This window comes from Gopherus evgoodei, chromosome 10 (assembly GCF_007399415.2).
Source record: "Gopherus evgoodei ecotype Sinaloan lineage chromosome 10, rGopEvg1_v1.p, whole genome shotgun sequence".
NCBI classification, from domain to species: domain Eukaryota; kingdom Metazoa; phylum Chordata; order Testudines; family Testudinidae; genus Gopherus; species Gopherus evgoodei.
The window spans coordinates 14734715-14761402 of NC_044331.1; the positions used below are offsets into that span (position 1 = coordinate 14734715).

Below are 26688 nucleotides of genomic sequence, written 5' to 3' on the forward strand. Positions count from 1 at the left end.
CAGGAAGGCAGTGATCAGACGGGCAGGGGCTAACTGCCACTACTATGTCCAGGCATTGTATCAGCCCCTTTTCTGGATGGACTCTGCTGGCTATTAATAGGCTTGCCTATCTAAAGGGTTTCACCTCTCTTCTTCACAGAGGGAAGGGAGAGGAGGGAGAAATATTTGAAGAGTAGCAAACCAGAGGTCCAAGGTGTAAAATGCTGGGTGAACGGGAACAGTCACTCACCTCCAGCCAGATCCAATACACCAAATGCGGGCTGGGCAGAACAGCTTGGGTAAAATAAAAACCAAATGGAAGCTCCAAAGAGTCTGGTTGGTTTTATTTATTGTAAAGCTGAACCAGGATACTTTCCAGAGCTCAGGCATCACTGCTACTGAAGTCACAGGTCTGAACAAGAGCTGCAGGACTGGGCCCTAAACTAACGCCAGAAACATGGAACCCTGCAGATGATTCCAGGCAGGTAAGCCAAAGGAAGTGCTTTCCCTGCAATCTGTTGTGCGTGTATTTATTGACAATGTTAAATTCTCCCCACGTGGCCTGGTTAAAGGATCCAGATTCCAGCCCCTCATGGTTCTGCTGCGTATTGAAGGTTTCAGATCTTAATCAAATAGAACCCGTGAAACTTTTGGACCAAATTTTGCTGCAATCTCCTTTCCGGGCAGCCCCACAATATTTAACCAGACACCCCAAACTTAGAGTAAATTGAATCCTTTGACTTTCAACTACCACTACTACAACGGTGCTTACACACCAAAACGGTTGGTGTACTATGAAATACCATAGATTACAGAGATGGGAGAGAGAAAGGAGAGAATCAAAGCCATCAGAGTCTGTAAAGTGTTTTGAGATGAGGTGCTATAAGAAATATCAAACATAAATTTGATACAGAAATACCACACTATTTGGCTCCTTCTGCCTAACCAAAACATTCCACCCCATCCCTGTACAAACAGACCAAAAGAAATACATTAAAATACAAATGAAAGGGAAAGCCAGGCACAGTAACTGGATACACCCCATTGCTCTGCTGATTGAAGTGCAACAAGCATCAGCCCAGGACTGGAGGTCCAGCTCATGTTTGTCTCTATCAGTTCGTGTGAGTGTCAGCGATAGGACCAGCCCTCGACATCTCAGCAGGAGGAGAAAGGGATGCTGTTCGGGCTTATCTGATTGCAAAAGACGCAGCCATGGAGAACCAACTTCCTGCCTAATGTTCAGTACTGGGTGAATTTCTAATGGTTTGGAAGTTTGATTCCTACAAACACCTCAAAGCTCAGACTCAAATTTTTCCAGTCTCCCAAGTTGGCAAAAACAGACAAAGTCTGGCTCTCCAGCGAGATCCCTGATACTTTCTGCTGCTGGTCAGCCCCGAAAGATAGTGACAATAACTTTCCTTGTGGCATTTTGTTATATCCAATCCTGACTTGAACCAAGAAATGCAAAATATTCCAAGAACTTGACCAATAACTGGAGTGGGGGGCAGCTGCTTCTAGGAATTGGCAAAGGCTGAGGGTGCAGTGAGAGGTTTGTTTCTGATCCACTTGACTGTGCATGGGCTCCACGTATTGAGGGGCAATGGCCTGGGAAGCAGTCGTGGTATGTGGTAACCAAGAGTGCATCTTTTTTAACAGCCCTTCACTTTTACTATCAGAGTTTATGAGAGCTCCCGCTAAGCTGGGCTGGACAGTTTATCATCTGGAGTGGAAGATATTTGCTATTTAATGGATTTTGCTCACAATGCAGATTTCAAGCTTTTCAGAGCCCCCCCCCCTAACCCAGTGTAAGAAATGGAGTGTCCGAATCTGTTGCTCTCCTGCTCCAAGTGTTTTCTGTGTATCTGCTCTACCTGTAGACACTGCTGCGTTTGCCCATTTGGGCTGCAGATTGTTCAAGGAGACAGTCTCTTCAATGAGGGTAGGGAATTGTTGGAGAAGGATGGGTAGATGCTCCCTTATCCCACAGGGAAAGCAAGTCTTGCTAATGCCTTGTGCTCTCAAGTTGCACTGGCTCCCACCTCTGGTACAGTGCCCAAAGCAAACGTCTGCAGGCTTCATTCTAGGCTGTCTCTGTCCTGAATGGGGAAGATGATTAGCGGGTGGTGGTAGGAGGATGAAAGTGGAGTGTAGGGTGAGGGTGGAAATTCTGCTTCTGAAGCACCTTCATGTTTGTTGTGATTTTTGAGACCTGAGATTTACCTTGGGGTTCATCTTAATTTCTGAACCATACAAGATCCATTATCCTCCCCCACATCCTCTTCTTCCTTTACCTCTTCCTCCTCATCCTTTTTTCCCCGCCCACTTCTCTTCCCCCACCCCTGCCCCCATTCTTGTCCTCACGTAAGCAGAAGAATCCAGCTGAATAAGGCACTCACATGTGTCTGGCTTGTGGCAGTTGTGGCCTTGCCTGAAGTACTGGGGGTTCTCGATGACAGGGATACGGGTCATGCCGATCACCACCGTGTCCGGGCCAGCATCCAGCGACGAGGGTGTGGTGATGCCATGGTTGATATGATGGAGGGGGCTGGCAGAATCCTCCTCCCCACTGATCACTGCCACGGGACCTACAGACATCACACACAAAAACATCAGACAATACAATGAAGAGACAAGCAGCCCAGGTCCCTGTGTGGTTCTTCTGTTCACTGTTACATACAGTTCACCTAGGTTAGTCACGTCAACTGGACAAAGACTAATCTAACCTCTTGAACAGGATTAATTATCCTGCGAATCTCCCAGACCAATGCATGGGTCATGGGGAGAGCCCGTCCCGTTCACCATTCTGGTGAGTGAATCAGACTGAATTCTGGAGACCAAAGTCCTCTCCCTCCAGAACTACAGCACGGGCAGCAACAGAACAGGCTTCAGCCCTGCCCTGGAGGGCCACCATCTTTAGGCCCTGCAGGCCAGGTCAGCCTCTGTGGTGTTGATATACTGCAGTGCTGGCCATGAGATGAGAACCGAGAGATTGAACAGGGAACTGAGAGCGCAGCCTGAAGAGGCAGCATTCACAAATAGAGCTTCCTGGGTCACACGCTGTGTTCAGATGACATTTCCCTCTCACCACCCATGTACACCTCCTCCTTTCCTCTTTCTCTGCCTGCATGCACACAACTGCTCGATCCAGCTGATGTGCTTGGGAACCTGTGACCCATAGGAGTCAATCCTGAGTGAATCACACAGTGATGGAAATGACCCCTGCTCCTTCCTAACTGTGTGCTGAGCAACCCACACCCTCTGCACCGGAGCCCCTCCGAAGCCAGAGCATTCACAGACAGAGGGAGAAGAAAAACAGCCAGTGCCTCTGACGGCAATCCAGGGGAATCCCCCCAACCTGCTCCACCTGCCATCAACTTGTCAGGCGGCTCTTGCCCGAGAAGAGGCTGCAGGAGGATTTTCCCACTGGCAGAGCTTCTCCTTCTTGCTGGCACTCCACAGTGTTGGCTTCTCCTTGCTCCGCCTCTCTCTGCCTCTGCCACAAGCACCCACAGCCAGCACCAGGACAAGCCCCAGGCATGATGGAGAGCCAGGCAGCAACTGAAGCAAGCTTTGGGCTGAGCTGTAATAGGCTCAGGAGGGTTCCTCTTCCCCATCTTCTCTAATTTGACTGTTGCCATCTCAAGTACTTTGTAACTCCCAGTTTCCCATCTGCTGACCATTTCCAGGGATGCTTTATCGATCTCGCCACTCTGTCACACTGCTGGGCAGCAGGACTAATAGAGAAGCCCGGAGTCTCTCCACGCTGTCCTTCTAAGCCAAGGGCTGACACTTGTCACCCAGTGGAAACCGTCTGGCAGATGAGCCATTGCATCAGCCTGCACAGTAGATCCTTACACACAAACAGTTCCCTCCCTTCTCCCAATGCACCCACATCCAGAGTCACCTTAACACCCCAAACACTGATCCTCTCTCCTCCTCAGACACCCCAAAATACTTAACCATCCATGTACACCTCCATGCCCTTTCACAAACCGCACCCTCCAAAACACCACACGTACACATACCCCAACCACACGTGCCCCAACATGGGCAAACACACTCATCCTAACACCGCCAAATGAGCACACTCAACCTCCCCTCAGATACCCTAATGGCCCAAACACAGCAAACATGCAGCCCACTTCCTGCAAACACAGACCCCCCTCACATCCAAGCATGCACATGCAAACACATATCCAAATCACAGAGTATGGCTGCTCTAACCCCGTCCCAACACACGCCCATTTTCATATGCAAAAGGATGCCCTGAAGAAAGGGACAGGTGACCTAATAGCCATGTCCAGCTTCTCAGACATATGAATATTTTACAAACCTCAGTCAGACCCTGATTTTTACAGCCCCAGTTGTAAAAATGCCCATCAGCTTTCATGACAGAAAGTTCTCAAGGCCAGAAAACCGCACGGGACTTCAGAGGCCAGAAGGGAGCATTATGAAATGTTCTTTCCACAAGCCCCATGATCACAACCACCATTTCCCCACACCCCTAGAAAAGCCGAAAATTGTAAGTTTCAGCCATCTGTCTTGCACGAATGGGAAACTATGAGGAGCTTGGGAATGAGAAAGATCCAACACAAACTTTTGCAAGGACACACTCTTCAGCACCCTAATCAAACACACTGCAATTTATTCAGACACCGAGGGAAGAAAAATCCCAGCCATCCGGTGATACGTCTCTGCTGTTTTCTGAAAGCTACCAGGGGCTAACAGAAGGTTAAGCCAAGATGAGCAGAGCTGCTCCACCTTCTACCTGCGCTGAGTAGAAAATGTCTCTCTCCTGTCACTAATCTACTGCTAATTGCACAATTACTTTATTATGTAGCGCTAGCAACAAAGAAGAGAGTCTTGAAGTCATTTTATTCTCTTGGAGCTTCTGAGAGGATCCAGAGAATGTGTGCTTCATTCAGACATTCTGACTGCATTCATCTAGTCTAATTTCTCAGACTTCAAGTCCTGTTTGTTCTTCCGAGTGGGACATAATAAAGTTATTGTGTAATTAGCAGATTCCTGGCAGGTGTTTTACTCACAAGAAAGAAGTCTCTCCCTTTATTGTGAGTTCCTTTTGGCAGGTTCTCGCCTTTTTTTCAGGGCCCAGATTACTCTGAGCTCCTGTGATGTTACAGGAAACACAGCTGAATTCAGCTCCCCAGCAAGATACCTGCGTTAGGACTACAGCTATTGTGTTTCTCCAAACACAATAAACAAAAAGCAATTTCAGTCTGAATGACTTATTTTAGATGAAGAGACCACCACCACCACAACCACATATAGACCCCTCTCGCCAAAGAAAGAACAAAAGCAAAGTCTTTTTCATGATAGGTGTTTCCTCTGTCACAAACTGCACTGAGAAGTGAACACAACATGTCTGTCTGTCTCTGCAGGCCGGAGGGTGACATTCCTACATTTAAGGATACAGAAAACACGTCAATCAAGATACAAGTGCCATATACTAGGATAATAGACCAGATTTTTTTTTGGCAGAGTCTCTATGAAGGTCCCACTTCCCCCGACAGCAGTGGCAGAGGCCAACTGACAATCCCACAGGTCTCTCCAGGCAGCAGGATCTTTGGATTTAGGGGAGCTGATGGAAGTGCTGGGCAACTGATAGGAAAACCCATCCTCAGGAGATTTCTAGCGCGCCTCCCAGAGCAATGAAGCCTGGATAATGTCTCAAAGCTGAAATTAGCACCAAACTTTTGAGACCTGTTCCAAACTGAGCCACATCTTTGAACTTTGAGGGCTTCACCGACTTTTAATGATTCATAACAACTCATGCCAAACCAGACAAAATGGAACATTAGTACATTCTTGACTAAGCTGATGACCGTTGGGGGGGTGGGGGCAGGAGAAAAGGGAGGCGACAATAACCAAGATTGCCTTAGGGGCAGGTTGAGATCAACTGATCCAGCAACAGACTTGTGATACTGCACTAGCCAACAGAACGGCTGTGCACGAAGATGATTGTACATGACAACACACTTAGTCTAGGCAGCTCTGCAGAACACAAGAGGCTGCCTGCAGAGGGAAGCATGCCTGATGACTCCCTGGCTAATGTCTATCTAACCAGGTCAGCACTGAGATCTTCAAACTGGTCCTCCTGTCCCTCAGGTCGAAGGTGGGCTTCAAATTGAATCCCAAAAAGGCAGAATGCAAAAGAGGCAGAGAAGAACCAAAGGCATTAACAATGGACAAGATCCATTACAGTAGGTCACATCAAGCCCATTCAACCGCCCCACCAATGCAGGGCTGTCCCGTTTAAATGTCTCAAGCAATGTTGCTTCCACCACTCCCCTTTTGGGCACTAGAATCTCATGGTATTACCTCACTGGTAGGAAGAGTTTCCCGAAAGCGGCTCTGCAGTTTCCTTCTCTTCATTCCATCCCCACTGCTCCTACTTCAAGCCCTTTGTGAATGCTCCCCAAAATACCTCATACTCCTTGATCTTTACACCCTTCAAAAGGTCTTTGTGGATTTCACTCTCAGCTAATTCCCCATAGCAGTCTGTCCCCCATGCCAAGTCTCCTTCTCCAGGCTCAGCTCACTTCCTCCACTTTCGCTTACTCTTCCATACATTGGCATTTCAGTCAGGCCAAGGCCACAACACAGAGTTCTGTCAGCATACCTATGTCAGTTGGGGGGTGGATGAAAAAACCACAGCCCCTAGCTGACAGCTAGGTCAGCAAAAAAACCCAGGCAGACACAGTTGTGCTGACAGAAGCAGAGCTAACGTTGTTGCGGGAAGCGGTGCAACTCTGTTGACAGACATACTCCTTCTGTTGTAGACATAAGCTGCATCCACACTAGAGGGCTCTGACAGTATAGCTGCTGGAAAAGCATCTGTAGCCTGGACAAGGCCTCAGCCTAAATCAGAGGTCTCCAACTCAGTTTACCTTAGGGCCAGTGCCAGTCCTCAAATCCTCCTTGAGGGCCAATAATGTCACTGAAGATGGTGTTCAGAAAAGAAAACGTTTATATTGTATTTTTTATTTTGAATTTCTCAGAACTAATAAAACTGTCATACAACTTTATACAATTCTTCGCCTGCCAGAGTTTTTAGTGCTTGCCAGACATCTGGCAATGCTTCAGTTCTGTCAATTTGTTGATATTTGGCCTCAGGGACCGAGCAGTTGAAACCTTCAGGATTGCAGCAAGGTGTGCATCAGATAGTTGTGTTTGGTATGTTGACTTGTTTACATTCATTGTGGGGAAAAAGTGACGCTGCCTCCATGGCTGACTCTGCCCAGCGACTAGTGATGGTATCTCTGCTCCTCTCCCCCAGCCAATGGGAGCTGCATGGGGCAGCACCTGCAGCAGACAGAGCTGGCAGTGGCTGCATGCATCTCTCCTCTGCATGCTGCAATGGGGAGGTTCTTGGACCGCAGATGGCCTATGGGCCAGGACTTTGAGACTCCTGGTCTAAACAGAGAGCAATTCTTTGGTTAGCACCCTGAATGGGCCTGGTGTTTAAAAGGGGGCTGTCAGGGATCCCTAAGTGCCAGTTAAGGGTCTTCATGTCCCAAGGCAGTAACATGATGTGGTGGTAGGGCACATATCAGGGTAAGTGAGCAGGAAGGGTGGCTAAAAGTCATTAGGATTACGCCTGGTCTACACTTAAAAGGTTTGCAATGATGTCTATATTGCAGGGTTTGGCAACCTTTGGCACATGGCACGCCAGGGTAAGCACCCTAGCGGGCCAGGCCAGTTTGTTTACCAGCCGCATCCGCAGGTCCAGCCGATCGCAGCTCCCACTGGCCGCAGTTCACCGTCCCAGGCCAATGGGGGCTGTGGGAAGTGGCGCAGGCCGAGGGACGTGCTGGCCTGGCAGGCCGCGTGCCAAAGGTTGCCAATCCCTACTATATTGGATATATTGGTAAAACCCTGCAAATGCCAATGCAGTTGTACCAGCAAAGTGCTTTTGCCAGGATAGCTTATTTCAGTTTAATGAGTGAAATAAGCTATCTCAGCAAAACCACTTTTTTTGCCAGTATAGCTGTGCCTACACTAGGGCTTTTGCCAGCATAGCTATGCTGTAAAAAAAATGTCCCACCCCTAGCTGAAAGAGCTCTGCCGGCAAAACCTTTCAGGTGCAGACTTGACCTTAGAGGACACCACAGATGGCTCCCAGATAGGATGAGTTTCAAAAGCAACACTACAAACATAGGGCTTAGTTTTCGGAAATGCTGAGCTGCCACCATTCCAACTGCAGTTAATGGGAGCTGAGAGTTCTTGGCATTTCTGTCAAATCAGGCCCTCCGAGTCAGTAAGAGAAGACACTACACGCTAAAACTAAACAGAAGACAGGTCTACTGTACCAGGGGTCTGGCTGATTCAGATATACAGGGCCTTTTGCTTCTAGGTCACTGGTTCCCAACCATTTCCATCCTGGTGGTAAAGAGGTTTGTGCATTCCTTCTGACAACTCTCAGTTAAAACTATTCCAGGCCAGAATTTGAATCTGTGATCTTTAATTTGTTTTTTAAGACAGAACATACACAAAGAAACAGATTTTCCCAAATGACACTAGGGAACAGGAGCAGTACGAGGTTGCAGCATTTCGTCCCAGAGCTGGCCCTGATTCAGAATGGACTAAGTGATCCCTATGTGCTAGCAGTTTGTCTGATCGGTTAGTAACATGTACAGTGCTTTGGGATCCATTTTGATGAAAGGTGCAATGGAAAGTCAAGAATATCATTCTGATCATTACATATACAGTATACAAGACACACTGTCTGGCTTACACTGAAATAAAACCACCAAAAGACCTTGCTTTATCTCATCTCAGTGAAATTCACCCAGCTCCAGCAGACACAGGTACACTTGTGGAAGCTACCATTCCCCAACAGCTTCAGCGCCAGCCAACTCCGTTGATCCATCCCCATCCCCAAACACTTACAGCTACTGCTAGTCACTGACAAAACAAGAACTGCCAGGGATGGAGACACCAGACGTTTACAACCACATGGACAATATATTGCAGAGTCTGCCTAAGCACACTTGCACCTCTTGCCGAGAATGAGCCTGCTACGCTTCCCCTTCTCAAGCCCCAGGGAGTCCAGTGCAAGGGAATGCACCAATGGAGCTCAGAATGCAGTTGCTCATACCTTTTGGAGGCACTTCTGACTCCTGGCAGGGCCAGAGCTGGAGACCAAGATACTTAGCTATTGGCTAACGTCCAGCTATTTCCTCCCCAATAAACTCAGGAACCAGATATTATCAGATTATGTACAATGTTTACAAATTAATGTGTAGTGCCCTCCAAGCCTTCCCCTCATTCTCTTATCATTTAATTATTTATCTGTGTTATTTTACATTTCTCCTAAATCTCCAGCTCTCTGCTCCTCTCTTAGAGTCCCCCAAGCCAATGGGGGCTGCAGGAAGCAGTGCAGGCTGAGGAATGTACTGTCCACCCTTCCCGTAGCCCCCATTGGCCTGGGATGGCAAACCGTGGCCAGTGGCAGCTGCAATCGGCCGAACCTGTGGATGCAGCAGGTAAACAAACTGGCCCGGCCCGCCAGGGGCTTTCCCTGATTGGCCACGTGTCAAAGGTTGCCAATCCTTGACATATACAATCATCAGTTTCTCATAGAAATAAACCATGTATCAATAATGTAACTTTTTAAGCATACTCTGCAGTATACTGTACATATTGTATCTACTAACCAGGTGCGGACACTGAACTCACAATGGATGATACTGATGGAAGACCAAATCCTGAGATCTTTACTTGGGCAAACTTCTGCTGATCTCAGTGAGAGATTTTCTGAGTAAAGACTGAGAAAAACTGAACAAAAATGGACTTCAGGATTTAAGTGTCTATGGATCTATGCAAATCCATCCACCTGTACAGACAGATGGATAGGTAGGTAGATGCCCGGATGGACATAATTTTGTACCATCAAACGCATGATAATGGTCCAGGACAACCCCTGGTAAATCCTGATATACCCACGGGAGATCTTGGAACAGGACTGAAGTGAATCTGAGTCTCCAATGAACCAAACTATATGATGATATAGCAGGGGTCTAAATAGGTGGATAAATAGGTCTGTATTGTGGATATTAATTATTGCGTAACATGGCCACTCGTTAATTTTTGAAGGATTTTGTGTGTATCTTCTGTGTTCTCTGGGATTTTATCATTCTGAAATCTCGGAGACCAAAGGAGGGATTAGGAGCAGAGGTTGAATCTAGTATGTGGCTAAAGTCAGGTTAACAGTGCGAGTCATTCATACCTGCGGCATGACAACAACTACAGTTCCCTGGGGGGTCCCTCCATGACTCCAGCAGCTGATTCAACTCTACACTCCTTTTTTTAGACTCTTAATTGGTCATCGCAATGGAAAATGCTGTACCTGTCCTCATCCAAGAAAGACTGGTGGAGAGCCTTGTCAGAGATGCCCCAACGTCAGCCATTAGAGTCACTATAGAGAAAGGTGTAGCTCCCCTTTCTGACTCTGTCTTTTTCCCCCACACCACCATGAGTTAGGCCCATTTGCATGCCCATCAACCTCCCTTCTCTCTTATCTCCTGCTGCCTCTCTCCCTCCCTATATGCCTTCCAGATCTTTCCCAACATTATGCCCATTTTTCTTTTTCTCCCCCTTTTTGGATATGACTCTATCCTGATTCTGCTGCTCCAAAATCCTCCCTCTTACCATCTGCCAAGCACATTTTCTCCCATTCTTCTAATCTTCCTGAAACCAACTATCTCTGGCGACTCTCTACCATCTTCTCTCCAGCATGGTCTCCTGTGGCTGAACTGGTCTGATTCCAGTTTGCCTGAATCTCTATGAAGCAGAGTCCACCTCTTACTCTGGGTCTGTAAATCTCCCAGTAAATTTAAAGGGTTATATAGGCAATTTATGATGAAAAAATAAAGTCAAAATAAATACCTAGAAGATCTCCTGTTCACATGATCATACTCTAATGGTCAATTATTTAACCGGGTAAGGTACTATATTTTCTGATAAGATGCAGGCATAGGCATTATAGAATACCTTTTAAATAACCAGAGATTAGAGAAGAGAAGATAATGGTCACTCCACGCATATCCATAATATAATTAATTCTCCAAAGTAGACATGTGCACAGAAGCAAAAACTCCGTCATGCTAAGACAGGAACCTCTACTGGGCATCTAGAAGGCAGGTCAGGCAGGTTGTAAATAACGATGCTCACTGCTCTCCCAAGCCATGACATTCTTTATTGCAGCAGAATGGCCCTCAGAGAGGAGTCAAATTCTTTCCTATCTCTGAAAAGAACAAAGAAAGACGAAGTACCTACCTACCTTCCAGTCTGAAGCTCCTTAAATCTCCTCAGAGTGAACATAAGGGATTTTCAAAGCCACCTAGAGGATATGGACGTGCATTTCTCATGCATTGCAATGGCAAGTGGACATCCAGATCCTTTAGGTGACTTTGGAAATAGCCTGTAAGAAACACAATTCCCCAACACTGTTCTAGAAAGGATCTGTCCCAGCTACACTACAAACCCCAAAGCAGCGGTCCCAAAGCAGGCCAGGATAAAAAATAGTGCATTCAGAACAATGGGCCAACTACACCATCACCAACAGGAACTGCCTTCTGAGAACTGATTTTTGATCAATCACTACAAGAGCTAAATGGGCTATCCAAACGCCACTGGATAATATAAAGAACCAAACAACAAAGCCATTTCATTAAGAACTGTATAAGATCCATAACTAAAAAACCCCTCCCTTCCCCACTAAACTGGGCCAAAAAGCAAGTTACAGCAAGTGCTGTAAAAGCCCTCATTTAAAAAAAATCCGCCTTTTAAAATCCCATTGGCCTTCTGGCCTGACCTCCAGCCTTGATTGGTGCTTTCACGCTTCAGTGACCTTAATCTTAAATTCAATATATCAAAGGGCCGTATCATCAGCTGGAAGGTGGATGGCTCTCAAACAGAATCGTCCAGCCCTGCTTCATACCAGGAGACACATATTTATTTATAAACAGCAGACATGAAAACAGCTCCAACCTTTACATTTAAGAAAACAACAACAACAACAACAACAACAAAAGCGCCAAGGTGTTTAAAAAATCCCAACCTTTAGCTGGAGCTGAAATCAAACACTGACTCATCCCCCAGGGGTGAGCTCTGACCCAGCAGGGATGGCAACTGAAACTCATAAAACAGAATAAGTGAAAGCACAACAAACACAATTAAAACTCTGGCCATGCTCAGAGATGGATTGCATTTACTGTCTCATAAAGAGCCTTGTTCTGTCAGGCAAACAAAAGGAAATCAATTTCTTAATCTTTATTGGCAGATACAGGCACAGGGCCAGGTTAGCGCTTGGTGCTTTCAAGGTAGGGACCTGACTGGAGGCTGGCTCTCCCTGTTCCCCTTTGCCTGCTGTAAAGAGTATTATCCCATCCTTTTTGTCTGCAGAAATCCCGGTGCGGCTGCCTCTTCTTTCTAGCTTTGATATCCACCCTGGCAGACTGTGGGAGCTTCTATCTTGTAGGATGCGATTCCCTGAGCCGTGGCCCTACCAAGAGCCAGAAGGGGCTGAATATCTCCCTTCAATCCATGCAAAATGCTTTCACTCTGCTGACTATAGCCTCCTGCCCTTGGCTTGCCCCCGCCATCTACATCAAGTTCAAACACAGCTTCCCTCACTCCCCAACATCCACACGACTCTGTTCCACTCTCCCGCTCCCTGCTGTCTTCGCACTGCCTGCTCAGGCCACTCTCAACTTCCTGCCTGTTTCTAGGTTATCCCCCACCGTGGAAACAGCATTCCAGTTACCATCAGCCAATGGCCATCCCTCTCCTTCTTCAGCAAATTCACGGCACTTGGTCCACAAGAATTAGAGCTGCATCGACCCATAGCTAATCTGATCTTGGTCACGCAAAGGGTATGTCTATGCTACCCGCCGGATTGGCGGGTAGTGATCGATTTATTGGGGATCGATTTATCGTGTCTAGTGTAGACGCGGTAAAATCGATCCCCGATGGCTCTGCCGTCGACTCCGGAACTCCACCGCGGCACGGGGGAGCAGCAGCCGTCGACTCGCCACCGTCCTCGTGGCCAGGTAAACTGACCTAAGATACGGCAACTTCAGCTATGCGAAGTTGCATATCTTAGGTCGACCTCCTCACCCCCCCACCCTCCCCGCAGTGTAGACCTAGCCTAAGATTTGAAACCCAATTAGCACCTTTCTAGAGAACTATAATCACAGTTCTCATTAAGCGATACACTCCACAGGCAGGCAAGAGGTAGAACCAAGAGCACATGGGGGCAGAGCCAGAAGTACATTGACCAGCCAGAGACAGAACTAATTGCAGCAGTTACACTGATGCAGACCCAAACTGCTGAGAATGGAAGAGGGGAGTTATGAACCTGCCACTGAATTCAGTTGCAAGTACCCTGAATGAGCTGCTCCTATTCCATCCCCCGGGGGTTGAGGAAAAAAGAGAAGCTTGCTGCATTTCATTCTGCGGTGGCAGCCCAGCTACAGCCCCCATCTTTTCTTCCTCATATGCCCCAAATGGAATGCTGGACAGTAATTCTCCGAGAAAACTGCCCCAACATCACATTTAGGAATTGAGGCACATCACAGAGTAAATCTACTTCTCGGCCACTCACACTGCTGTTTGCTTCATATCCAATAATCCATAAGGTCTCTCCAAACCATAAAGCACTGGTTCAACTTCCATCACCCTTCAAAGATACTCTCCTGTAAGAGAGATGTGGGATTCCTCAAATCTCTCACGCTCCAGAGAGCTCCCCCTTGGTAGTGTTTTTCCTTCTCAGCTTTATTTATGGAGTTTTGATGTGACTCCTGAATGCACTCGCACACTGGGAATGGACGTATTAAGATCAAACATGAGTCAATGCATAGGACAGCACGAATACATAAATCCAGCAGAGGAATGCAGACAATAAAAATCACAAGACAATCTGAAAATTGCAAGGGGAGGCATCCAAAAAGCCAGATCATGTGAAAACGCAATTCTGAGTCCCAGGCTCCCGTAGGAAGAATGGAGAGGAGGCTATTTTATAACTATGCCCAAAGCCAGCAGGCCAGCTGTACCAAGTGCCTCCAACGCAGGAAGAAGCAACTAGTCGGAAAAATGACTAAAATGACACTGTGAGGTTACTCATAGGAATACTTTATCCTTACACCTGAGCATCTCAAACATTTTAAGTATTAACTAAGCCTAAACCGTCCCCCATGAAGCACATAAAGGATATATGGGAACCACTTCACCTGCCTACCAATGAAATGCAACCACCTCTGGGGTGAAACATGGCAGCTATTTAATAATGCACAGCAACACTTCCTAACAGCTTCCTCTGGAGAGAAAGCAAAGCATATTGTATCTGATGGTAAATGCAGGGAGGATGGCCCTATTTAGTTACCATACCCATGCTGGAATGGAACAGGACACTAGCTAACAGCACTACTCTTATACCATCTTTAGTTGCTCCTCATGATTCTCTGATCAAGTTTGCTCTGTTCACATTCCAAAAGCTGATTTTTCTAACTGCCAGAGCCGCACACTCATCCTGGGATTTGAAAATCCAGGTGGAGTCTTTCTGGCTTACGCATCAATCACTAGCAAGAACGCACCTGGGATCGCATCTTGGCATGCTAGCATCCACGCCAGTGATATCAGCTTTTGCAGCATTAATGGGAGCAGATATACTTTGAAGGCACAAAAAGAGTGGAGTGGGGAAGCAAGGAAGGGCCAAATCTAGAGAGTCACTCGCTGTAATCTCACTTTAATTATTCAGCGTGCTCTTTAGGCTTGATGCTCAGGAGGTATCGTGTACCCACAGCTGCTACTGACTTGCAAGTGCTCAGCACCCTCTGAAAGTCAGCCCTTTTGCTCTTTACGTGGGGAGGGCGCTGGCATATATAAGATATGGAACTTTCCAGGAGGCACACGGGATGCAGTGAGGAATTTTGGGTTGCAGAATCGCAACCGCATGTTGGTGATGTACTCTTCTGCAATGCAGTGAGAAAGGGCCCCTGTCGCAGGGGATACAGCTATCTATCGCTGTAACAAAATCCCACTGTGCGCCTAGCCCAAAGTACCCATGGAGTGGACAAACGCTAGAGTGGGACACGGGTGGGCAAATCAGGAGACATTTCAGAGGCCCAAGGCACAGCACTGCTCCTTGCAAACTCACCACGGCCACAGGCACCACAGCATTTCTGTAGACACAACCTGAGCAGGACACAAGTCCCTTTGCTATTCATTTGTCACTGTGGCTCAGATGGGAGCCCATCTGCCTCTGGCTCAAAAGGTTCTGGGGTTCAGCTCTCATACCAGGATCCAGACTTATAGCAGCCATGCTGTAATAAGGGGGAGGGTCGCTGTGCTTAGGGGTGCCATTTTTGGAATGAGGCATCAAACCAAGGTCCTGCCTGCACGATTCTGTTTGGCGATCCATGTGGAAACGAAACATCCCAAGGCACTTTTCCGGAGGAGACAGAAGAGAAAATGACTGACTCTTCCTCTACTAGTACTGCAGTTTCACATATCTGAGACTACTGCTCAGTGCAGAACAGCTGCTATTACCACACTCAGCATGGTACCTGGATTTTGCAAGGTGCTACAGAAAACCAAAGGCTACTCAGTTTGGAGTTGGATGGATCAGGGGAGCCCGACAACGAGTGAAGTCATGGCAAAGGTGAGTGTAGCTGGGATTCTTTACCAGAGGAAGAATCCTTCCTGTCCTGTCACCAAGGCCCGCAATCTGCCATCACTTTATGGCCCTGCTTTATTTTTGGCAACAGAAGCCTCTATTTCCCACCACCATGTCTACTACCAGCCATGAATCTCTAACTGTTCAGCATCTCCCATTAATCACCCTTAGCCCCCTAGTCCCATACACTGAGAGCTCAGCACACTCCTGGCTCCCCTGAACTCTCAGCATCCTGCCCCTTTACATCATCTTTTTGGTGCTGGAAACTTGCCTCCCATTTAAGCCAGAGTCCCAAAACTTTCACCTCGAGGGCACCTTGAACCTCCAGAACCATGTGTAGTTTACAACACAAGAGATGGGCAGTTTCTGGGTAAAGGCCTCGGCAGTGCCTATTAATCTCTAGGCTCACTCATCCCTATCATAGACACACCATAAAAATGACATAAGCATTTCATTCAAACGGCACTGCAGAGGGAGTGGGGAGAGAGCACAGGGCCAATTGATTTCCAGTATGTCTGCTCTTTACCTTCAGGTATAAATACAACAGCAAAATCAATCGAAATAACACCATATCAGCTTTCTAATCTCTTCTGCTCATAAGGTGTGTTTTATATACTGCAGTGCTTGTTACAGTTTGCACACACGTGCAGGACCACACGTTCAACTACTCACATGAACATTCACGTCTGCACAGGTGCTGTTCATGCATATACACCCTCACACACAATAAACAGTACACAAAAGGAGAGAAGTGTTCACAATCTTCATTTTACCAGTAGGGAAACTGAGGCAGAAAGAGACTATCCAGCAATGTAATCCAGTAAATCCATTGCAGAACCAGCAATAAAGCCCAGATTCCCTGACTCCACTAACCACGAGATCATGTTGACACCTGCCACAAAGGGACCATACCTCACTCAGACCCACACAAATGCATATTTGCTTGCTTAGTCACGTGCCTGCTAACATATGATCACTTGAACTCACCCAAGGACTTGCCTGTATCAGTTTACATGCATGTGGCCCTCCTTCACAGACATGCTCACTTGCACACGTGCTATCGCACACTCACCCACATGTAAAAATGGGGGGACGACCCCCTCCCCCCAAAAAACACTCAGCATTGTGACATATTTCTTCGCCCATTGGCCCTTGGCGTTTCACATGCTAACAAGTCATTTGAACCAGAAGGTACCTCGTGGGCGCTCAAAGCCAAGACAATCAAGTCAATCCAAATGCCCAAATCACAAGGGAGCAATCTCCTCGGAAACGGAGCTGACGGCTCAGGGCTGAACACACACATTTCCTTTTTTCAATTTCTATTTATCACTGGCCCAAGGCTTTTTATCCACTTTCCTGGCCCCCAGCCATGGCAGACTGAGACTGTGAAAAACTGATAAACACTTTCACCAAGCCCTTCCTCCTGAGCACATGCATACAAACAGCTGAGCTGGAGCAGGGGCTGCTTGGCAGGCACACGGTTTCCACAAACACAGGCTGAGCTGCACATCTCTACAAGCTGGGCCCTGATGTGAAGATGCCATCCCCTGCTCAGAGGCAGACCCCTCCCAGAACAAGGGACACTGTTACAACAGGGGTAAAAGCTACCGTTTAGATGGGATCTACCTGTCTCTGCATAACTGGGGTAAAGCTTTGGACAGCCCAGGCTTTTAATGTGCTTGCCATGCTGGGCTGTGGTTAGGTCCCACCTACCCTGCAGCTTTGCACCATGTTATAACTGAGACCCCTGACTCAGTTCAAGTTGCAGTCGAGCTGGGCCTCTGCAACATTAAGTTTGCCATTGGATCAGACTATCAGCTCAGTGAGTCCAGCATGGCCCCACAAGCAAGTGCCTGCACCTGGCCTACTATACAGTGCTGACCTGAGCTGAGTGCACAGTGGATACTTAATAAATAATAACAGTAATCAACCAGCAAACCTCTACTGGCTCTCAATGGTCAGAGCATTTGTATCTGCCCTCCAGGCATCTGGCCATCAGCAGACATTGCCATCACAGACACGAAGTAGAAGGTTTGTGCATGCTTCCCATTTTCCAGCGTGGCCATGGTTCGACAATCAGCCTCCCTCCCTCGCTATGGTTGCTGTGAGCTGCCAACGTATCCACCCCTCCACCCGCCAAATCTCCTCCCCTCTAACCTGGCCACAGTGAGATCAATCTTGGGCTGTCTCCGCCTTGATCTACTTGGAAAGCTTAATGGCCATGAAAGTAAGCCATTTGTCCTCTGGCTCCAAGCTCTTACAGAAATTGGTGCCAATGGAAGTGTCAGTATCAATTTCATAATGTTATTGGATGAAGGCAAAGCTGGGCCAAGTCCCATATTCCTGATGGGTCATCAAAATGATGGGGATTATGGGTAAGGAGACAGACAGTCCTGGCAGGAAAGGCAATGACTCAAGATCAATTACACTGACAAGCCTATCTTTAAGCAACATCACTTAATGCTGACACCAGTGCGTTCTCCATGGCCTGTATGCAGAGCAGTCTTACCCATCCACTGGTAACCAGAGCCCCTGGAGTCCTTGGAGTCATGCGTTCCCTCCCCAAAGTATCCAATTTATGAGATTCTGAAGCCAGTGAGGGAATTAGCTGTAATAATGCAATATTAATGTTCAGGCCTCCCTATTGCGGTTTAATTTTCTGTCAAGAAAAAAAATCATGTATTAAACAAAAATAAATCTCTGCCCTTGTGTTACTCGCACAAAGGATTCAAATGGAAACAACCTTTCTAATCTAAAATATTTTGTACCCTTGGCTTATGCTCTTTGTTTTCTTTTGGCAAATCATTCATCTTGAACCTTTAAACTAGACTAGTCAGTTTCTCACATTCTAGTTCTCAGATACTATTTAACAGAGCTCATGATTTTTCAAACAAAAACTTTTCTGTCAAAATTTGACCTGTTTTAAAAATGGACTTTTTGTTATTAACCATTTGAACTCTGTATATAGGCAGTCACCATAGTTGTATGACGGTGACATGCTTCTAACAAGCTATTTGCAGGCACACTTATTGCAATTGTGCATGCAACTGACATAGCATCTACACTGCAAAATAAACCCATTGGCAATCAGTCTCAGAGCCTGGGTTAACTGATTCAGCTCACAGGGCTCCTGCTACAGAGCTAAAAATAGCAGTTTAGACACTCCTGCTCAGGCTGGAGCCCGGGCTCTGAGTATGCACATTAGGCACATATGTGCGCACCCAAACTTTTGAAAAAAACAGATCCATCATGTTTACTTTCAGCCAGAATGGAATTTAATAGGAAAGTCTGAAATAACTGGCTTAACTTAGTTAGTTCTTTAAAGTAATGGAAATGTAACACTTCTGACTTTTGCAAAAAGCATATCACTTTTCTTTGCTCACCACTCCTCAAAATAGCCTGGTCTGGTGATGTCATCCTCCCTCTGCATTTACTCCTTTCGAAGAAAAATATTTTGTTTCTACAGAAACTATATGCATTTAAATTGCAGAAATAGTTTATATCCTGAATCTGAGCCTTTTGAAAATTATGAGGATCTTCTAGGGGTATGAATTCCAGGTTAGAAATATCCTTTAAAAGCAAAAGAAAAACCACTTGTCCACCATTCCATCATACATAAATTAAAAAAACCACACAACCATCATTTACATAGTCTCTCATGCTTCCCCTGCTGGTTCCCTAGTGCTATGCTGATACAGTTTTGTCATCTGAAATTGACTGGAAGACATGAGCTTGAGCAGATTTTCAAAAAGATGTTGTAGACAAACGGAGAACATGAGAACAGCCATACCGTGTTAGACCAAAGGTCCATCAAGCCCAGTTTCCTGTCTTCTGACAGTGGCCAATGGCAGGTGCCCCAAAGGGAATGAACAGACAGGTTATCATCAAGTGATCCATGCCCTGTCACCCAATCCCAGCTTCTGGCAAACAGAGGGTAGGGACACCCTTCCTGCCCATCCTGGCTAATAGCCTTTGATGGACCTATCTTCCATGAATCTATCTAGCTCCCTTTTGAACCCCATTATAGTATTGGCCTTCACAACACAAGGAGTTCCAGAGGTTGACATTGCGTTGTGTGAAAAAATACTTTATGTTTGTTTTAAACCTGCTACCTATTAATTTCATTTGGTGGCTCCTTGTTCTTATATTAATGAAAAGGAGTAAATAACACTTCCTTATTTACTTTCTCTACGTCATTCATGATTTTATAGACCTCTATCATATCCCCTCTTAGTCGCCTCTTTTCCAAGATGAAAGTCCCAGTCTTATTAATCTCTCCTCATAAGGAAGCCGTTCTATACCCCTAATCATTTTTGTTGCCCTTTTCTGAAACTTTTCCAATTCCAATATATCTTCTTTGAGATGGAGAAACCATATCTGCATGCAGTATTCAAGGTGTGGGTGTACCATGGATTTACACAGAGGCAATATGATATTTTCTGTCTTATTATCTATCCCTTTTTTGACGATTCCCAACATTCTGTTCGCTTTTTTCACTGTCGCTACACATTGAGTGGATTATTTCAGAGAACTATCCACAATGATTCCAGAACTCTTTCTTGAGTGGTAACAGCTAATTTAGACCTCATTATTGTATACATAAAGTTAAGATTATGTTTTCCAATGTGCATTACTTTGCATTTATCAACATTAAATTTCATCTGCCATTTTGTTGCTCAGTCACCCAGTTTTGTGAGATCATTTTATTATAACAATAATAATAATAGGAGATATAGCTATCTCCTAGAACTGGAAGGGACCTCGAAAGGTCATCGAGTCCAGCCCCCTGCCTTCACAAGCAGGACCAAGTACTGATTTTTGCCCCAGATCCCTAAGTGGCCCCCTCAAGGATTGAACTCACAACCCTGGGTTTAGCAGCCCAATTTTGTAGCTCTTAGCAGTCTGCCTGGGACTTAACTATTTTGAGTAATTTTGTATCATCTGCAAATTTTGCCACCTCACTGTTTACCCCTTTTTCCAGATTGTTTATGAATATGTTAAATAGGACTGGGCCCAGTACAGATCCCTGGGGGACACCACTATTTACCCCCTCCATTCTGAAAACTGATCATTTATTCCAACCCTTTGTTTCCTATCTTTTAACCAGTTACCAATCCATGAGAGAACCTTCCTTCTTATCCCATGAGTGCTTATTTTGCTTAAGAGCCTTTGGTGAGGGACCTTGTCAAAGGCTTTCTGAAAATCTAAACACATCATATCCACTGGATCTCCTTTGTCCGCATGCTTGCTGACCCCCTCAAAGAATTCTAGTAGATTGATAAGGCATGATTTTCCTTTACAAAAACCACATTGACTATTTCCCAACAAATCAAGTTCATCTATGTGTCTGACAATTTTGTTCTTTACAATAGTTTCAACCAATCTGCCCGATACTGAAGTGAGGCTTATTGGCCTGTAGTTGCCAGGGTCACCTCTGGAGCTCTTTTTAAAAATTGGCATCATATTAGCTCTCCTCCAGTCATTTGTACAGAAGCTGATTTAAATGAAGGAAAGCAGAAATTCCTGGCAAACACATCGACAGATGACATCAAGGTAGTATTTGACGTGACCTCTTTTAAAGACAAACTGAGTTCTTTTAGCTACAATTTTCAGACAACTGCACTGTTACAAAATTCACTGTCATTGTACATACACATCATATTGAGCTGACATCACAGCATTAAAGAAAAGGTTAGTCACAACATCTGACAGGGATAGTTTAGGTATACTCAGTCCTGACTCAGGGCAGGAGGATGGACTAATTGACCTCTTGTAGGGCTGAAAGGGACACTTATTCTGTGAGTCTGTGTGAAACAAAGGAACAGATGGCTGTCCAGCGCAAACTAAACTGAAAAAAATCCATCTGTTAAAACTATTCCACTACTGCAAAGGATCCCTTCTCTTCAGAGGGGCAAAGATCTCTCAGAGGGGACAGAACCTCTTGACAATATTGGGAAAAGAGGCCCAGTAGCAGGATATATGAATCTGTAGAACAGTCTGCTGAGGGAAATGATGAAAGCTCCGTTCCTTGGGACATTTAAAAAGACTGGACAAAGCACAAGAAACCACTAGAGGAAACAAATCTGCATTGACCCCAGGAAGTCAGACTGGGTAGACCTATATAGGCCTTTTCTATCTTAAACTTCTATGATTCTTATTTTTAAAGGTCTCTCTTGGTTGGGTCCCCTATAGTCAATAGGTCGGATAGGTATGCCAGTGTTTTCCAGGACATCACTTCTTATGGTCTGAAGCCTTGACCTGGAGATCTAGAGGTGGATTGTATCTCTATGTCAGAAAATCAGGCTGTATGGGTCAAAAACAAGAACTATTGACAGTACCAGACACAGGGTAATCATGACAACTGGCGTCTGGTCTAGTCAGCCAGGTCTGATTTCTCCAATGCTTTCCCCAGACCTATCAGAAAGGAGAACACGGAGCTGGCTCCTACAGAATGACTTACACAGCATATGCTACCAGTGAGCCGACTGCTAATCAGAAAAGAAAATAAAACTAACTGCTCAGAATTCTTATCTGAATCCTACATGGATTTCTGGGCGGGCCCCTTTTCAGCTTTGATAGGGAAGATAAAATATACAGGGAGCAAAGGGTTGAGTGCAGCTAGGGGGCGGGAATCTGCGGCTACTCTAAGAAGTTGATGCGCTGCTGATACCAACAGCCTAAATAACCCCTTTAATAAATTAGAGAGCTATTCATTTAAATGCATTCCACTCTCCCTATGCTGCCAGTTAATCTGTAATTCAGATAAATCAGTCAGGAGGCAAGAGTCCAGAATATAAAATTATTAATTCCCCCCAGGGTTGGGGATTTCACTTCCTAAACAGTGCAGCATGCTCCGCTTCTCACAGACACACACATGCACGCAGCTCCCATCTGACGTCAGTAGGGAACATCAACTCTATTTAAATGAAGGAGCAAGCAAGCGCAGTGGTTGTCATGGTATGACTGGAGCTGTGTCCCAAACTGCTCTAGCTCTCTCAGTGTAAGTGCACACAACACCTTCTGGGACCAGTCAGCCGTGTAATCACACTCACACTCAACCAGAAACTGATTCTGCCTCTTCCCATCCTTCCAGCCACAGGCCTAGAACTCCAATAGCCATCGGAGGCTGCAATTATAAAGGGTGAAATGGTGGCATAGAATAACGGGGATGATTCCGGACAATATCAGGTTGAGCGATGGATGTTGCAAAGGATAAGGAACAGGGATGTGGTTCCTTTCACTTCTAGGCAGCTAGTTTGAACTCAGCCCAGGTCAATAAAGACCAAAAGTTATTACCCATCCAGAGGCTGTTCAGTCACCCAAGTGAAAGAGTTACGGGGCTCACTCCTTCCTGGTGGACAGCAGTCCACAGAATGAGCACAATTAACACTACTCTGCCCCTTGTTGACACTCATAACAGATAGGCCAAGAGTTGAACAGGCCATAGGAGACTGACTTCACCTCCCACTCCCAGGGGAGGCCTCTAGACCAGAGCAAATCACATTTAAGGGGGAGGTGCAGCATATATCTGCATGATGAACCATGTCTCTTCTGTGGGAAATGCTTTCAGGTCAAGCTTTTAAAAGAGTAGAAGCCTACAGCCACCCCTATGGGCCTGAGTAAGCAGCCTGATCCTCACCTGTAGCAGCCCCAGCTGCCTCCATTGACTTCAGCTTGAATTAATCCAAGCAGCCAGTGGTAGCAGGTGCCCAAAAAGAAGTGGTGGGGCTGGCTGGAAATTAGAAGTTGGAGAGGAAGGAAGGTTAGGGCACCAGTCTAGAACTTTAGAGACTCAGGTTCAATTCCCTGCTCTGCCACAGATTTCCTGCATCATCTTGGGCAAGACATTACGGGAGTGAGGTACAGAGATGCCAATCTGTAAAAAGGGGATACTGATACTTCCCTATTCACTGGGGTGTTGTGAGGATAAACAGACTGAAGACTGAAGTGCTTTGAAATCTACTGACGAAAAGTGCTATATAAGAGAAGTATTATTACTAGAACCCATCCTTCCTATCCCCACCCTGAAAAAAGTATTACACTCTTGGCCCCTCCCTGTCTTTTGTAAACTCAAGGGGCCACTGGTATGAGCAGGTGCCACACCACCAACTGAATGGAGTTGGGTCCTGTACATCAAGGCTACCTATGGCCCAAAGACAGGAAGAGAGAGGAGAGTCTTGATGTGAGAGGAGCTTTTAAGTGCACGTAAAGTTGCTGCTTGTGTCACACACTGGGATGCATCCCAAAGGAGGACTTATGAAGAGCTCTTTGGTTTGAAAATGCCCAGGAACACCAGACACTAAAGGACCATAGGGGAAAAAAAAAAGAAGAATGATATGAGAGAGAGAGAGAGAGAGAGAGAGAGAGAGAGAGAGAGAGAGAGAGAGAGAACACCAGTTGGCTCAAGACGGGCAAGAGTCAAAGGGGAAGTGCGCAGAAACCAACTATCACAATGCGGGAGACTCCATATGGGATCAAATGCAGGAAGACGGATAGACACAGATTATACGTGTGTGCACGTAGAGAGCATCTATTCCCACCTAAGAACAGCAAATGAGGGGAAATCCTATTGTCAGAGACTGCTAAGGAAGCAGGTGAATATAACTAGACATCAGAATGGAATCTTGGTCACTCAAAGGCTTTTCTGGCAAAATCAATGACTTGCCAACAGGAGATTCAGGTTAGAAGAGACTCCACTTGCAGCCTCAAGTTTTCCATGTGAGCTGTGGGCTAGCCTGGCCTCACAGAAGGGAGCGGGTTAGAGGTGGCTACTTTTACACCCAGTTCTTTGCAATCCGAGTTGTCTATGTTTAAAATGATACAAGGCGGAAGGACAGAGTGCTCTCCCCTTCCCAAGCCAGGTCCCCATCACCACACACGTGCCCCGTGTCATTAGCAGCTACTTCATCAACCTCCTGAGAGCTGGTAGGAGGGAAAGGTGCCTCTTGCCAGGTCACGAGCCAGGAGGGCAGAGGAAAGCAGAGGCAGTCGACATTTACCTTCATGACTAATTAAAGGGATGCAAAGGACAGCATCTGTCATTCCACGCAGGCAAAGCATCAATATATGTTGAGCCCAGCCCCCTTCCTGAGACAGGGCTCTCACATTAGGGGATTTATATATTTTTCTGCTTGTTTTTGTAGCTCACAATAAGACAAACGACAGCAGCTTTGTGCTGCAAAGTCGAAACCGAACATGTGCGGGGGCCATACGTCTCCTCCATATGCACCATCTGAGGGAGAAGGCAGGCACAGGAGGCTTTTCAATTAATAGAATCCTCATGTGCTGCATTGTGAGGGGAAGGAATCTGGAATCCCCCATGCTGGCAGCAAGCAGGCCAGGAGCCGCTAGCTTTTTCTCCGCTTCACGCCACGTGCCTCTCTCACGCCATCCATTGACTGCTGCTGACCAGTCAAAGCATACCCAGCAGCAGGCACCAGTCGTGTGGTTGAACAAACAAGGGGCTCCCAGCACAATGCAACTGTGAGGGTGCCACCAAAACTATCCGCTCACCTAGCAAGAAGTGCCTACAGCACCAAGCTGCAGCACCGCCTGGGTGGGCCCAAGAAAGGAGGATATTCTATGCCCTTGCAAGACGCAGAAATGCCTGAGATCACTGAGGCATGTGGCCACAAGATGTGTAGGTATGTGGCTGGGATTGCTGGAATGTGGCCATAGGGATCATATAGATAGCACTGGAAACACTGAAGCAGGTGCCTGGAGGGGCACGGAATAGCCTTTCAGAAGTGGATACCAAGTCACTGCAGGAGCAGTACGGAAAATGAGCCACTTTTCATCACATCTAGCTAGGCACAAAGCCAGGTGAAACCATCCTCAGTATGGAGCAGACAGTGCTAATGTGTATTCAGAGCCTTTTAACTGTGGGTCTTTAGAACTGAGAGGGTGAATGGATGGGAGCCAGTGTTTACTCACAGGGCAGATGTCGTGTTTGTCTTAGCTATTGGATGGAGATCAGAAATGAGACTGAGGCCAGGACTACACTGCAGACCTATCGATATAACTACATCATTCAAGGGTGTGAAAAATCCACACCCCTAAGCAATGTAGTTATACCAACCTCACCCCTCATGTAGACAGCGCTATGTCGACAGGAGAGCTTCTCCCATCAACATGGCTACTCCCTCTCAGGAAGATGGATTAACTACACCACTGGGAGAAGTTCTCCTGACAGTGTAGGAGTGTCTTCACCAAGTGCTACAGCAGCATTCTCCATCTGTCTGTTTGTACAAGAAGACAAGGAGGATCTGTGAGCGCGGCTGCAGCACCGTTACATCCAATGCAGTGCCCTGTTAGCATCTCCTGGGATGCCTTCTGGCCACTCCCTCAACGGAAGAGCTCAAGCAACCAGGCCAGCTTCCCACTTTATTCTTCTGGTACCCGCCTCTTTAAATAATAATAAAACTAACCCCTCCCGCCAGCTATTTCTCCTCTTGCTCTCCATTCTCACCACTAGAGGCAACCTTCATTCAGACAGGGAGAGCTGGGTGGTGCTCTTACATCAGCCACAGGGTGGCACAGCAGAGCAACCTAAGCTCATCTCATCTTACCACAAGAAGGGTGGCACTGGATAGCACTGCTTTTGCAGCTATCCTAGCCAGCGCCGCCCAGAGAGGGAAGCAAGTGGGGCAATTTGCCCCAGGCCTTGCAGGGGCTCCTATTAGAATATAGTATTCTATAGTACTGCAACTTTTTTTTATGGAAGGGGTCCCCGAAATTGCTTTGCCCCAGGCCCCCTGAATCCTCTGGGCGACTCTGATCCTAGCTCCTGGCCACCTGAGGAAGGAGAGAACAGGAACATGGCTCAAAGCTTGGGCTCCCAGACAGCAGTTCAGAGCAATAACCCAACAGGTCAGCCAGGATCTGAAGACTGATCCAGGATCTCTCTCATGCAGAAGAACCCAGAGCCCTCGCAGCTCCTGCTGGCCTGAAGTGCATGCAGTGGGAGATCACAGAGCTCTCTCTAAGCCTCGCAAAGCCACCTTTGTCTCTCT

The 26688-nt window shown here is 46.6% G+C and overlaps 1 protein-coding gene across 5 annotated transcripts in view; it reads right to left on the reverse strand.

The window, feature by feature from the left end:
* Nucleotides 1-26688, reverse strand: part of NTRK3 (neurotrophic receptor tyrosine kinase 3) — a 326625-nt gene that overhangs the window by 121460 nt on the left and 178477 nt on the right. For 4 of the 5 annotated variants that reach the window (XM_030578291.1, XM_030578292.1, XM_030578295.1 and 1 more), the window contains one exon: nucleotides 2376-2564. The exons of the other annotated variant lie outside the window; for it this stretch is intronic. In XM_030578291.1, the coding sequence (XP_030434151.1) occupies nucleotides 2376-2564 (189 nt within the window). The remainder of the gene's footprint in view (nucleotides 1-2375; nucleotides 2565-26688) is intronic. 5 annotated transcript variants of the gene reach the window in all.